The 15,304-nt window shown below is 39.0% G+C and overlaps 1 protein-coding gene across 3 annotated transcripts; it reads left to right on the plus strand.

The window, feature by feature from the left end:
• Positions 1–243: 243 nt before the first annotated feature.
• GRSF1 (G-rich RNA sequence binding factor 1) lies at positions 244–13,776 on the plus strand. 3 transcript variants are annotated; one of them, XM_047856853.1, is made up of 10 exons: positions 244–715; positions 3,187–3,343; positions 4,383–4,538; positions 4,893–5,036; positions 5,738–5,873; positions 8,044–8,225; positions 9,403–9,524; positions 10,672–10,807; positions 11,400–11,488; positions 12,399–13,776. In XM_047856853.1, exons 1-9 carry the CDS (start codon positions 362–364, stop codon positions 11,447–11,449), a joined length of 1,437 nt encoding a protein of 478 aa, XP_047712809.1. In that variant the 5' UTR covers positions 244–361; the 3' UTR covers positions 11,450–11,488; positions 12,399–13,776. The 3 variants fall into 3 exon arrangements, with proteins under 3 accessions (XP_047712809.1, XP_047712808.1, XP_047712810.1); XM_047856852.1 differs by having other exon boundaries at positions 11,400–11,475; XM_047856854.1 differs by lacking the exon at positions 244–715 and adding an exon at positions 883–1,008 and having other exon boundaries at positions 11,400–11,475.
• The last annotated feature ends 1,528 nt before the right edge of the window (positions 13,777–15,304 follow it).

Genomic DNA, 15,304 nt, shown 5'->3' on the forward strand with positions numbered 1-15,304 from the left:
CGTCACGCGTTTCGGGGACGGTGCGGGGGCGTCGCCAAGCTGGCGTTCCACGACTCGGCCCTCCCCAGAGCAAGAAGGCCTTCGCCTCGTCCACTTCGGGCCTCAGTTTACATCGAAGGAAAGAACAACCGGGCGGTCGGACCCAGGCCCCGTGGCCCCTCCCGGCCCTCCGGCAGCCCCGCCCCGAGGGCGGAGACCGGGCGGAGCAGCGCGCTCTCCTCCGCCTCCTCCCGACTCGTTGCTGCCCCGGGTGCCGGCGGCGCATGTGCCTGGCACCCCCTCCCCGGCCCTGGATTCCACTCCCCCTCCGCTCGCGCTGCAGCCGCAGCCGCCTCCAGGCCCCGCGCCGCCTCCGGAGTCCATGGCCGGGACGCGCTGGGTGCTCGGGGCGCTGCTCCGGGGCTGCGGCTGCAACTGCAGCAGCTGTCGGCGCACCGGCGCCGCCTGCCTGCCCTTCTACTCGGCCGCCGGCTCCTTCCCCTCGGGCGTATCGGGCCGTCGCCGCCTGCTGCTGCTGCTCGGGGCGGCCGCGGCCGCCGCCTCTCACACGCGGGGCCTCCAGACCGGGCCTGCGCCCGCCGGGAGGCTGGCGGGGCCACCCCCCGCGGCCGCCTCCGCCGCCGCCGCGGCCGCGGCCTCTTACCCGGCCCTGCGTGCCCCTCTGCTGCCGCAGTCGCTGGCGGCGGCCGCGGGCCCGGCGCGGAGCTACAGCCAGGTAGGTGGGCGCAGCGAGGGGCCGCGCGCGGGACCCTTTCCCGGCCGCGCGCACGCGCTCCCGCGCCCCTCCGCGTGCGCCTCTCGTGCACGCCCGGGGATCCGCGGCACGCGCCGCGCACCCTCCCCCCGTTACCCCCGCCCGCCCAGTCCTCCTATTGGGCCCCAGAACAAGGGACGCTCTCCCAGGCCTCGGGTTTTCTCCTTGTTTTGTTCTCTCGAGTCTCTGGTCGGTTGGGCAGTGTAAGTGTGGCTAGGGGTGAATGTTGAGGCCTTGTTTCCCGCCGGCCCATGGTAGGTTTTGTGAGGCTGTTGATGCCCCCACCCCGCATCCCTGTCGCTCTCCGCCCGCTGGTGGTGAAGTTGGGAGGCTGGACCCGCGGAGGGTTGGGAGTTTCCGTGCAGTCAGAGCACTAGGCCTAGGCGGCCCTGGTGCGCCTCGCAGCCTGCTGATGGGGAGGTTCACGCACTGAGTTACGTGGGCTGGGTTCGTGGGGAAGGAGCCTCGTCGCCAGCGCTCCCCTCTCCCTCGTGTCCCTGGGGAAAGGCGGGCTGCCCCAGTTTACTGAAGGTCACCTCTGCACTTCACCTCCTCTAGCCGAAGGTCCTTTGGGACCATGGGTCGCCGCCGACGGGAGGACGGTGTGGAGACTGAAATATTGGGGGAGGGGACCTGGAAGAGGGGACGCTTAGGGGTAAAGCCACGACTTGGGGACCCAGGAGGGAGGCTACAGTGTTTTCTTTTTTAAAGTCAGTGTGTGTCCTTTAAGAACTCGGATTGCAAATATTTTGTGCCTTGTAGGAAGCTTTCTTTTCTGCTTGTTAACGTGGCGTCTGGGAAATATCAGTACACGTTTTGACTACCCACTCCTGATACCTTGGATCATATTTATCTAATTCAGTTTGTGCTTCTCCTTGAACTTAAGGGAAACTGGGAGGCTAATCAGCATGGCTTCTGTCTGCCAGTGGCTGAGCTAATGGATTTGAATCCTGGCCCAGTACTTTGTGCTGCCCTTTTCGTAAAAGCTTGTGATGCTTGTGGAATTCTGGGAAAATGGGGAATGTTGCCTTTATTAAAAAACACAAACTATCTCTAATAAGCCTTTGCCAGCTGGCTACTCTCTTGATTATTTTTCTGTGAAATTGACTATAGTATCTGTTGAGCCTTTACTAGTGTTGTTACACACTGTGCTTACATTTATCATTGACTTCTTAAAATTCTATGTAAGTCTTCATGAAAATGAGGAGAACATACAGAGGAGTGAAGTATCTCTTTAGCCCGATAGAGTGCAAGTCACTTGTCTTAAAACCTGAGTTGTCTTTCCACATTGATAATTGTGCTTGTTGCATTTTTATTAAGTATGTAAGAGACTTCTGCTAGAGGTTTACATTTATCATTACTTCTTGCAGTTAGACGTAAGTCTTAATGTAAACGTGGGATGGTCCAAAGGAATCTCTTCCCTTAGGCCAGTAGAGTGCAAGTCTTAAAATTTCAGTTGTCGTTCCTGGTTATGGTTGTAGTGCTTATTGGAATCTTATTAAATTCCAGCGTTTGCTTAGTATTGTAAAATAGAGTTCTTTGGGTATGTCTCAGGTTTCTGTCACCTTATACTACTACTGTCACCTTTTATGATCTTTCCCTTATTCAGTTGGTTGGATTTGCCATTTGACAGATTAATCTTTACACGCCTCCTGCTGTCTTGTTTTACCCAGTCCTATCTTTTATTAACTCCCCTTTGCCTACCAGGTTAAGGGAACACACTGAGCTTGACACTCAGGTGCCTCTGCTATATGGTACCAAGTTCCTTTTGCCAGCTCATCTTCTTTGGCTCCTAATTGTCCCTTGCAGTTTAGCCAAATGGGATTATTGCAGGTTTGCAAATAGACTGTTGTTCATGCTGCTTCTTCCCCTCACCTCTCAAACTGGAATGCCCTATCTTTTATATATGGCTGTCAAAATTCTGTCCTTTCAAGGCCCATCGTATCTTACTTATGTCTTGATTCTTCTGTTAATGCTCTGTTTTGAATTCCTCTAATAATCTTATATCTTAATTACAGCACTTAAAGCATCTTGTCTTGTAATGCTTGTCTTAGTTTAGATGGTAAGCTTTTTGAGATGAGGGCCTAACATGGCACATGGTGAGTAGGAGGCACTTGTATTTGTCAGATTGAAGGGACTCTTCTTGTTCTCCCTTAACTAAAATACTATTGTTATTGGGGCTGATGAATTTAAAAACAAGCCCAGAATAAAATTTATGTCCTGCCAAATCACTGGGATATACCTGCATGTTGCTTTAGAGTATACAATTTAAGCCAAAATAGGATGGGTTAGATTGGGGAAGTTTATTTCTTGCCTCTGAAATAGTAACTGTCTCCTAAGAATAACATTCGGAGTGTTAGTTTGCAGGAATAAACAATTTCTAAGTAGGTTGTCAGAGAAGTATTTTTACATTTTTCCATTTTTCTTGGAAGGAGTCCAAAACGACCTACCTGGAAGACCTTCCACCTCTCCCTGAGTATGAGTTGGCTTCATCCAAGTTAGGAGAAGAAGTGGATGATGTTTATCTCATTCGAGCTCAAGGATTGCCGTGGTCGTGCACTATAGAAGATGTGGTTAACTTTTTCTCAGGTATAGTTTATGTATGTTTGAAATATGTAATTTTGTCTGAGTTTTTACTCAGACAGGTAGTCTCACAAAACCCAAGTTAAGCTATGCTATAGATGTCTTATTTGATATTTGGGAATTGTCTAGTTCTGACTGGTTTCATATCATACCAAGTAACACCATGTGTACCATTTGTGGCATATGCCAGGTTTAAAGACTTTAAAGGCAACTAAAAAATGTGGTGTTCAAACTACATGGTAGAAACCAGTTTTCTCTGAAGTTCAAAAAGCAAAACCTGTTAACGGTAGCTCTTTATATGTAACACATACATTTAGAATACAGGATCACTTAGTGTCAAGCGATATAATTTCCTTAATAACATTTTTGGAATGTTTACATATCTACAGTTAGTTTTTAAGTTCTGTATCTGACTGTGATTTTTAATATTCCTCTTAAAAGACCTTTAGAAGATGCCACCTTAAGTGTTATAAAATCATATAATAATATATTGTGTACTTTCATGTGCGTAACATTGAGTGGGTCAAGTATTTTATGAAGCCAATTACATCTTCAACTAGTTGCCATTATAAGTATGCAGTATGGGGATCTTTTCCTTGGTAATGAAAAGGGGGCACAATCAATTATGGTAACAACATTATTCTTATAGCATTTTAGAGTTCTTATAGTTACGATTGTAACAAAAGAAAACACTTCTATATAAATCTAATCATATTTTAATTTTTTAAGTGATTTGAAACTGATTGTAGAAGCATTGGGAAGGGCATAATTTGTTCTGTGTTGAGCTTGTTTGCTGTTGTAATGATCAGGAGATTATAAGCTTATATGTTAAGGTTTGCTGTCCTTTTCAAGTGGAACATCTTCCAGACATCCACCTTATTAGCATTCGGACGCCTTCAGTGATGGGGGTTTCTGTAAGGAATATGATAGGCATTTTGGTTCATGCTTTGTTTTGTTGTTGGAATTGGAAGATTGCATTCTAGTGACTTTTATCATTGAAGTAAAAGTTTGATTTCTGGTTTTGATTTTACTCACATACTTTCAGACTGCAGAATTCGCAATGGTGAGAATGGAATACACTTCCTCTTAAATAGAGATGGGAAACGAAGGGGTGATGCCTTAATTGAAATGGAGTCAGAGCAGGATGTGCAAAAAGCCTTAGAAAAGCATCGCATGTACATGGGACAGCGGTATGTGGAAGGTATGTGAAGTCACGTTCTGGCTTTTTGCGATCAGTACGTTAGCCTATACTGTCTAAGGCAGTTCATTTGATCCTTAGCAATAATGAAGTAGTTAGATGTTAGGAATATACCCTTTTGTAGGCTGTGAAAATGAAGCACAGAGATAATCTCAGTTTCTTATTTATAAAATGAGGATGTTGGCCAAGTTTACCTCACAAGATGGGATGTTTAAGTCACAGCTGGCACACAGTAAATAGTCAATAAATATCATTTGTTATTTTTAAATTCTTGGATAACCCAACAAGTGTGATTTTTTTTTTAATGTCTTCTTCTGTTATGTAAATTTGCGTACTTTTTGTGCTTTTACATTGCAGTTTATGAGATAAATAATGAAGATGTGGACGCCTTAATGAAGAGCCTGCAGGTCAAATCTTCACCTGCGGTAAATGATGGTGTGGTTCGTTTGAGAGGACTTCCTTATAGTTGCAATGAAAAAGACATTGTAGACTTCTTTGCAGGTGCTTTTCAGTTATATCATGTTTATGAATTATATCATGTTTATATCAGTATATCAGTTACATTATGTTCATGCCTTGTTTTTTCCTGCTGTTGTTTCCTTTTATATCTTAGATGAACCTTTTCTCCTAGGTAACTGCATTCAGTTATATTTGGTTCTTTAGGGGAGAACTCTTCACTCAGATTACCAATGTTTATAGATTATAGAAATGTTTTGACCTATCATGCTGATCTTTGGTGGACGCCACATTTCAAAATTATTTCATGTAGGTTTATTTTATTATTGAGAAAGGTAATCTCTCATAAGAGTGGCTGTATTTGTCTAAGACAGTAACAATTTATATGGTTTAAAAGCATTATCATCTAATTTTAGCTCTAAAAAATGTACCAATATTAGTCATGTTAGTCTAAATTCTTATTTCTCCTACAACACAATTAATGGCAAAAAAAGAGAGGAGAGATTGTGTGTTTTAGATGGACTGCATGGATTCTAAACATTCTGGAAATACAGATGTGTAGGTGTAGCTGGATAATAATTTTCTTTCCATTAGGCATGTATTCAGCTTAGAGACTAGCAAAATACACCTAAAATTTTAATAATAAAATTCAAAAAAATTAATAGTATGTGAATGAATGTGTTATATTCTAAGGATAAAAAAGACTCCTGTCAGCATTAATTTGTAATAATTTTTTGGTGTCCTAGGACTGAATATAGTAGACATCACCTTTGTCATGGACTACAGAGGGAGAAGAAAAACAGGAGAAGCCTATGTGCAGTTTGAAGAACCAGAAATGGCCAACCAAGCCCTCTTGAAACACAGGGAAGAAATTGGTAACCGGTAAGTGAAGCAGATTCTAATAATGTGGAAGTATCATACATTGGGTCATTTTATGAATGCGCTGTGATAGAACTGTAAAATTATCTAAACACAGCAGAGAGGATAGCATGATGACATACAAATGCCTGACACTTAGGATTAACAAATTATTAACATTTATTATATCTGTTTTTTTCAGTAGGCATCTTTAAAAAGCATTTTCTTACCTTATGTGATCCAAGTATTATCACATCTAACAAAATTAGCAGTAATTTATTATCTAATGCCAGGCCAACTTTCCTAATTGTACCAAAAATGTCTGAGTTGTTTTTTTTTTTTGTTTTTTTTTGTTTGTTTTTTTTTTTGGTGCCGGAATCTAGACATGGTTCACAAGGTGCATTTTGATTGTTATGTCTCCAGTTCTCTTAAACTAGGGCAAGTTCCCTTCTCCTTTATTTATTTATTTTTATTCTCTTCCCCTTTTTAAATGCAACTAATTTGAACTAACTTGAATAAACTGAATCAGTCATCCTGTACAGTGTCTCGTGTTTTATATTGATCTTATTGCTTCTTCATTGTGTCACTAGTTTCTTTGTATCCTCCCTTATTTCCTGAAAACTGGAAGTTAAAGCTAAAGTCTTGATTCTTGATTCAGGTTAACATTTTGATATGGATACAATATAGGTGTTTTTGTATACTGCATATTACATCACATTAGAATGCATATGATGGATGGGTTCATTTGTGTCAAATTTGGAGGAGTACTCCAAAGTGTCAAATTTTAGATTGCTGTTTTACTGCTTTCTGGCTGTTTTATTTGGCTGCTTTGAAGTTTAAAAAAAAAAAAAGAAAAGCCATTTTAAAGTTGTGTATTTCAGGATCTTTGTATAGAATTGATTCAAAGGTCTTTATTAAATTTTTAGATAAAAATATGTATGCAAAAATATCCTCTCCCCCCCATTTTCTTTCAGTAGTTTTCATGTTTTCTTGTATGTCTTAGGACAAATACATCAATGTTTTTATGTGGTAATGTTATGGCAGTGTATAAATCTCTTCAATAAATTAAGAAGTGGTGCCTATCTGATAGTTATGGATCTGTAAATACAAATGATTTTTGCAATTCAATCTTGATAACTTAATTTGGAAAAGCAGTCTTGAGGGAAAAAAAAAGCACATAAAAAAACAAGCTGGTTCCAGAAGCTTGGATTTAATAGATAATCCCACTGCCAAGTAGATAGCAAGTCAGAATTGACATTTAGTTCATGAATCCTCATTGACATCTTGGTGTCGTTCTGGGGGACGTTAACTCCTCATATACTGTGAATTTTTTAAAAAATACATTTATTTTGAGAGAGAGAGTGCGATTGGAAGAGGGGCCAAGAGAGAATCCTAGGCAGGCTCCATGGTCAGCACAGAGCCCAACACAGGGCTCAGTCACATGACCATGAGATCATGACCTGAGCCAAAAATCAAGAGTTGGACACTTAACCAGCTGAGTTACCCAGGTGCCCCTGATTTTTAATATCTTATACAGATATCATTAATTTTCACAGAATTGACTTGTGAGGCTTCAAGAGATTAATAACCAACTATAAAAAACAAAACCTTTCTTACCAGATTATTTTCATACACACAATTAATCGTTGCATAGTTGTCCTCATGAAGCAAGACGGAATAGAAAATACTGTTAAAGGGTGCCTGGGTGGCTCAGTTGGTTAAGCGTCTGACTTCAGCTTAGGTTATGATCTCAGGATTCGTGAGTTCAAGCCCTGCATCAGGCTCTCTGCTGACACCTGGGAGCCTGGAGCCTACTGCAGATGCTGTGCGTTCCTTTCTCTATACCTCCCTCACTCATGCTCTGTCTCTCTCTCTCAAAAATAAACATTAAAAATATAAAAACTAGATAAACATTAAAAAGTTTTTTTAAAAAAGAAAGAAAATACTGTTAAAATGTATATGAAGAAAGCTGTTATCTTGGGCAGGGATGTGAGAAAGATTGAATCAGTGACCTGTTCTGTTGAGAGTACTTTTCATGGGCTAATATCTATATCTTATCTTACTTTTCCTCCATCACTTGTGTTTCATAACACCTTTGTGTTGGAAATATTATATATGTATGTTTTATTTTAAATGAGTTCAGTCTAAAGTTACTTTGCATTGCTTGTGCCTGTTTACTTTTGCTTTGACATAGATATATAGAGATATTTCCAAGCAGAAGAAATGAAGTCCGAACACATGTTGGTTCTCATAAGGGAAAGAAAATGACATCTCCTACTGCTAAGTATATAACTGAGCCAGAAATGGTCTTTGAAGAACATGAAGTAAATGAGGATATTCGACCCATGACAGCTTTCGAAAGTGAGAAGGAAATAGGTAAGGACCTGCATCCTGTTGAGATTTAATGAATCTGTCTTGTGATACTAAAATATTTTTTATGAACATGTTGTATGAAATGATTAGATTATAGGACCAAGGAATTGAGTTGAAGATTTATCGGTCTTTGAGTGTAGTATGTACTTTGAATATGTGCAGCAGGGCTTAATTATTTCATAAAGTTTTTTTTATTTAATCATTTTTGTAGATTCTGTATAAAAAGCTGGGTGGCACAAATATAAAACGAAGTAAAATGTCAACATTTACAGGTGAGGGGTGCCTGGATGACTCAGTTAAGTGTCTGACTCTTGGTTTTGGTTCAGGTCATGATCTCATGGTTTGTCAGTTCGAGCCCTGTGTTGGGCTCTGCGCTGGTAGCGTGGAGCCAGCTTGAGACAGAGTCTCCCCCCGCCCCTCCCCTGCTTGTGCTCTCTCAAAATAAATAAATTTAAATAAACAAAGATGAGAAAAGATGTGGGTAGAGAGCAGAAATGTTGACTGAATTAAAGAGTTTTGTTTGCCTCTGTATTTAATTATTCCTCTGATTCCTGACCACTAAGCAACACTGAAGTTTGATAAATCCTTTTTAAACTGGTGCTATGGGATTATCCCATTACCATATTTATTCTTTTTTAAGTGGCTATAACCCCCCAAATTTCTGTTGCCTCTATTTCTTCACTCATAATCATTTTTCTTCTCTTTGTTCTTATAGAAAAATCTGTAGTTTGTAATCTGGTATTAGTCTGAGGCACTAAATCTTTGCACTAAATCTTCATGGGGGTTCAGGTGATATTTGTTAGGTGTCACACATTTCAGATTATTTTTGCTTTTAAAATTAAAGCCCTTCCTGGGGCTCCTGGGTGACTCAGTCGGTTAAGTGTCCAACTTCAGCTCAGGTCATGATCTCATGGTTCCAGAGTTGTAGCCTCTCTGCTCTCAGCACAGAGCCTGTTTCAGATCCTCTGTTCCTCTCTCTCTCTGCCCCTCCCTGCTTGTGTGTGCTCTCTCTCTGTCTCTGTCTCTCTCTCAAAAAATAAAAAATAATAAAATTAAAGCCCTTCCTTACTGGTTCAAGAAGAATTGAATAATTGGACATAAAGATTATGCCTAATTATAATCTGTTAATAACCCTTAAAGCCTTTATGTTCCTGATAGTGCTTTTTGTTCCACTTCCCAGAATTGCCTAAGGAGATGTCCGAAAAGCTTCCAGAGGCTGTTGATTTTGGAACCCCATCTTCACTACATTTTGTCCACATGAGAGGATTGCCTTTCCAAGCTAATGCTCAAGACATTATAAACGTGTGTGGCAGTAAGATACCCAATCTCAATAGGTTTGAACAAAAGTTCTAAAATTGAACTTATATTAATTTGGGAAAGATAGAGAAGAAAATACCATATTTCTGAACTATCTTTGGACAGTAAGATGGCATCTCCATTGTTGTAGAGGCTGAGAAGTGTGGGTTTTATTAAGGTCAAATGTATAATGATAAAGAGGATTTTACAGATACAAAATAATGTGGTATATGTTTAGTATTCTAATTAAGAAAGTTTGAAAAAACAAAACACCAAAAGACAGATAAACACAGACAAAAAAACAAAATAGGAAAGTTTGGGTTTTCTCCAAAATGGTTCATTTTATTCATTTTTGAGTTTAGGAAACAGACTCAGAGGGAATTTGTCACAAGGCAGTTCCTATGCTTAGAACCATGTAGGCTTCTTCGTCAGGATTCCCTAATTCTTGGAGAAAAGGAATTTTAAAAATACTCTTATAATAGATAGTATATGAAAACAAAAGGAAGCAACAGCCATATTGACTTCATGAACTTGAGGACATATTTGTAAGGTAGATTCCAGCCTAGACTCTTCAGTTAGTGGTGGGGCCTCAAAATTGTCTTCATTATTTTAAAAAAACCAGATAGGAGTCATATCTTTAACCAGACGGAAGTTGCACAATCTCATTAAAGTATTACATTTGTGTTGCTTTGGTTTGAAATGATAACCATACTCAGTGTGGTAGTGGTTTATGTAGTGCTGGTAAAAAACCTGATTCACAGGTACATGTCTGATGAAAATATGGTAAAAACAACTTATTAAGAAATGAAGTATATTTGATGGATGCTGTTTAGAAACAGGGAAGAATAAATTAGGGAGGAGTAATAAAAATAGTCCTTGTTGGCATAAAAAAGTTTGAGTATTCTTTGTGTAGTGTACTTACAGTTTACGTTTCCAGTGAACAAATATTTGAAATGTAACCTTGAGTTCCAAAAGGATCAGAAAAGCCAGAAGAGATGGTAGATGTGTAACTACATTGTTGCCTAAGGAGATTTCCTAAAAACAAATTTATTGAGCGTATGAATCAGAGTCTGACAGAAAAAAATGCAGAACCTTAAGACTTCTAGAAATTGGGCCTCCTACCATTATGTTCCTTTTGGCTTCTTTTGTTTAGTTTTTTGCTCCACTGAAGCCTGTTAGGATCACCATGGAATACAGTTCCAATGGGAAGGCCACTGGAGAAGCCGATGTGCACTTCGATACCCATGAGGATGCTGTTGCAGCTATGCTCAAGGATCGGTCCCATGTTCGTAAGTGCTGCTCATGGTTTCCATTGTCATTTTGGATGTCTGTCTTTGCTTACAAATGCCTTTCTGTATTTTGAGTTTACCTAGACTTTTTACTTGGGTAAACTTGCTCTGTTAATACTACTAAATTACATGTAAAAAGGGCAAAACACTATATTGTAATGAAAAGCATTTGTTTGCTAATTCTGCATATTTCTATACAGAGTTAGGGTGTTTTTTTGCTTGTTTTTTAGATTTTGTTTTTGTTTTTAATTAGGCAAAGTAATGGACAAAGGGTTTGAGTTGCTGTCTGAACTATGAGAAAATGGCTGCAGTATTGTTTCTCCCTTTTTAAAAGCTTTATTTTTTTTTATTTTGATTTTATTTTTGAAGTTTATTTTGAGAGTGAAAGCACGAGTTGGGAAGGGGCAGAGAGAGAGAGAGAGTGAGTCAAGCAGGCTCCATACTGTCAGCATGGAGCCTTACAGGGGACTGGAACCCATGAACCCCTGAGTTCATGACCCCTCAGCCAAAGTCAGACGCTTAACTGACTAAGCCACCCAGGCACCCCTTCCTCTTCAGTTTCTTAAAATGAATCTTTTTTTGTCATTCTCAGACCATAGGTATATTGAATTGTTCCTGAATTCATGTCCAAAGGGAAAATAAGACTTCCAAGGACTCCAGATAATAAGGTACATTTAAAAGGTACAATTGTGGGAATTATTTTCAGTTGATAAATTAAGCATTAACTCATTTATAATATGGTGGAAACCATTTTTTTTTTTTTAATGAAGATCAAACTAATCATGATATTGAGCATCACAAAGAATCTTTTGGCATCATTCCCAATATTCATGAATCTATGTGCCTAAAATTAATTTTTACCTTTAATACCTATTAATTATATCACACTGAAAATGTGCTTTTGTTAGTTTTTCTTCCTATAAAATTTAAACATATTTTCTCAGTTTCTAAGATATTAAGATGTTTAAAATGATTCTCCTGAAATCGGGGCGTACATTGTTATGTTCACTTAATGTAACACTGTCTCTTTTCCTAAAAAAGTGTTATGAAAATGGTTGTCCTAGGAAGTACATGATTTCATAGTTAACCTATGACAAATCTAAATGTTTTGATGTCCCCTCCCTTGTCTAAATGTTATGTGGTATCTTTTATTTCCCCCTAAAATCTTTTAATGTATTATAATCATTTTTTTGTATATAGTGGTACATTTGAGACTGTTAACTAGAATGATTTCTTGGAAATGCATGGAGCATTTCTTTACTATAGTTGTCATAGCCTATTTTTGAATATTAAGTCCCACAATCTTGTGATGTTAGATATTAGTTAAATCCATGTTATATGTATTTTGTGCTTAATTGTGAAGATCTACTGTCTTCATACCAGGCTGTAAACACTAATGCCTAATAATTGTCCTTAACTTAATGGATTTGTCACCAAATGGACTTGCACTAAACCAGAAAGAAAAGAATTGATCATTTTAAATGGTCTGGGAATGGGTATGATATGGCAACGCTTTTTTTTTTTGTTTGTTTGTTTGGGCAACACTTTTTCGTTGTGAGTAAATGTCCAACATTTTTCATTTTATTTTCAGGATGAAACAGGAAGCATTTCATTTGCACATCTTTCCTGGACGTGGAGTATAAAGTTCCAGTTTTGTAGCAGCAACTGCTAGAGAAAGGATTTGGGGGTTTTGGGTTAATTGCTTATAAGACAAATTACATAGTGGACTATTTAGAAAGGAAAAGGAAAGTTTCAGTTTGGAATTATGAAATAAACCGCAAATTTAAATTTTTGTTTAATCTTCAGGATCTGATTTAAAAATCTGGTTTTTATTTTATACGATTAAACACTTTGTTTTCATAGAAGTTATGTTACCCAGTGTAAAGACTACATATTTTTTTTCAGCACTGTCCTTGAAAATCTTCCTCCCATTTTGCAGATGATCTGTTTGAGGTTTTGTCTTTCTGCCTATGAATTGAGAGCTCTGATTGTAAAACTTCTCTGGAATGAAATGCTGATTTATTTTAACCAAATACTCACCAAAGCAAGGAAAGGTTTCAAACGTTCAAACCATTATGGTTTGGCAGAGTAGTTATAATTTTAGGTGTATTAGATTACTTAGGTAGGGGTAGAAATTTAAAAGAAAGAATCAAAACAAAAAATAAGTACCACAGGTTAGTGAGTGTAAATGACAACAGTTTGGCAGTTTTAGGTCTTTAGAAATGTTTTGCCTTTCTACGCCTTGTGCTAAAGGCATTTGACATTGGTGCCTGTAATACTAAAGGAGAGAATTCTAGTCTCAACTTAAAAGTTCACTGAACACCCACCCCCAACTTTTTTTGATTTTGGGTAAATCATAAGGTGTGTGTTAGTCTCAAAACTGTGAAGTGACATGTGAGAGAACAGTCCTGACTGGTAAGGACATTAATGGCTTCACTTGAATTTAAACCAGCTCCCTAGAGGAAAAAAATGTGTCTCCTCATTTGCTTTTTCAGTGGGATAGCATATCCCATATTTTAGAACAAGTAGGGGTGCCTTGCTTAAATAAAAATAGCATTTAATGTATAATTGTGTGAAGGGTTTATGGATAAAGCTGTACTTCTGTCACATTGTGACAGTACCTTCTGCTTAATATTAAACAGCTTGTTATTTAAATATTGGATCAAAATGGCTGGCTTCAAAATGTAGTCGTTAATAAACTAACTTTCTGTGCACCTGTGTAGGAGAATCAAAGTCCTGTATACTTTCTTTGCCTTGTTCCTGTTCTCAGGGTGACGACTGCCACATAGTTACCAGGAGATACAATTCTAGTTCTTAAAATTGAATTAGCCCAGATTTCTGAGAGGTGATATCTGGAAGAGAGATGATGCCTTCTCTCACCTAATACATAACCATATTTGATTACCAGCTAAGATATGAAATCACTGTACTGTAAGTAGTCAATAAATGAAGGCTTGTTTCAGGCTGCAGATTACCTAAGAGTATTTATTTTGGAGTGTGTGTATCAACCAAATATATTTTTGTTACATCAAGTCCTGGTATAGTGTAAGAAGACATTGTTAATTTTCATTTGTGTTTTTATCATATGAGCTTGAAGTAACCATCTTAACATCTTCAGTATTACTACTTAAATAGAAATGTGTTTTCATAATATGGTTGAGTGTATCAAGCTATCAAAACTGGTGTCTATAGTGGAGTGATCTATTACAATATGATCTTTTCTCTCTGTTTAGCAGTAGGTATCTAATTTGCCATGAAAAAAATCTGTAGGAACTGTTGGGATTGGGGTTGGTGAGAAATTCATTTGCAAATATTTTAAAGCCAATGAATTTTCATTTGCACATCTCTAGGAAAAGAATGAGAGCAAAGCTTATGTGGTGGGTAAGCATGAAGGGGTGTATCTTACCACACTAATGACTGAGTACTGCGTACAAAAGGTGGCCGTTCTTGGGAAGTCATTTTATAAATTCAGACACTTGACTATACTCCTTCCTTGAATAGGTGATAGCTTGTAATTTAGGCTAGTAAACGAATGATTGCTGAGACGGCAAATGTAGTTACTGGAAGGGGAAGAAAAGCACATAATAGATTAAGAGTAATCTTTTATTCCATCCAATCAAAAGACATATTTCTCTCTCCTGAACTTTGACAAGACTGGATTGTGTATTATTATTAGTTATTGAAAGAAGTAATGACAGTGAATTTCGTCCTTCTGCTTGGGTCCTTTTGTGTCTTTATAATCTCTTTTGTGGTAAAGCTATAAAAATAGCAGGTTTGGATATGGCCAGGTTACCCATCCTGCTTTAGATAGCTACTAGAATTGCAGGAGGGAACTCTGTGTAGACACCCAGGAGGATATGGCTAAAGATCATGATCTGATTGATATACCCACTGATATGAGAGAATGAAGCAGTGTCCCAAAGTGTTTGTCCTTCTGCCTGGTCGAATAAGGCTTCTGCCAGGTAGGAAAGGAGACTGTCCACTGTGGACTGGAAGTCTCTGTGGTGTAGGGAGGAGGAAGCAGGAGAAGGCCACTTACAGCCACATGCCCTTTTGAGGCAATGGCCTTGCTCATTATTAATCAACATGCCCTATTGGCATCCTCTGCCATAAACAGTCCCTTAGCAGATTCTCACTTGGCGAGGTTTTTTTTTGAGTTACATTCTATTCACTAACATTCCATTGTTCTAAGAGTTTCCCCTAAATTATGTGAAAAGGTTCACATTCAATTGGCAGGACCTTATTATGGAGTAGAATGGTTTATCGGCAGTAAAGTAGAGGCAGGCCTAAGTTCCAGGGGCTTTGAAAAAAATTGCTGTAATGTAGTAGGAATACATTTTCCCTCAATTCAGCAGACTAGAAGAGAATCTCTGAAGTTTGTAGGAATGGAATAAAGCTGCTATAAACATTCATGTGTAGGTTTTTGTGTGTACATAAGATTTCAGCTCATTTGGGTAAATACCCAGGAGTATGATTGCTGGATCATATGGTAGGACT

This window comes from Prionailurus viverrinus, chromosome B1 (genome assembly GCF_022837055.1).
Source record: "Prionailurus viverrinus isolate Anna chromosome B1, UM_Priviv_1.0, whole genome shotgun sequence".
NCBI lineage: Eukaryota > Metazoa > Chordata > Mammalia > Carnivora > Felidae > Prionailurus > Prionailurus viverrinus.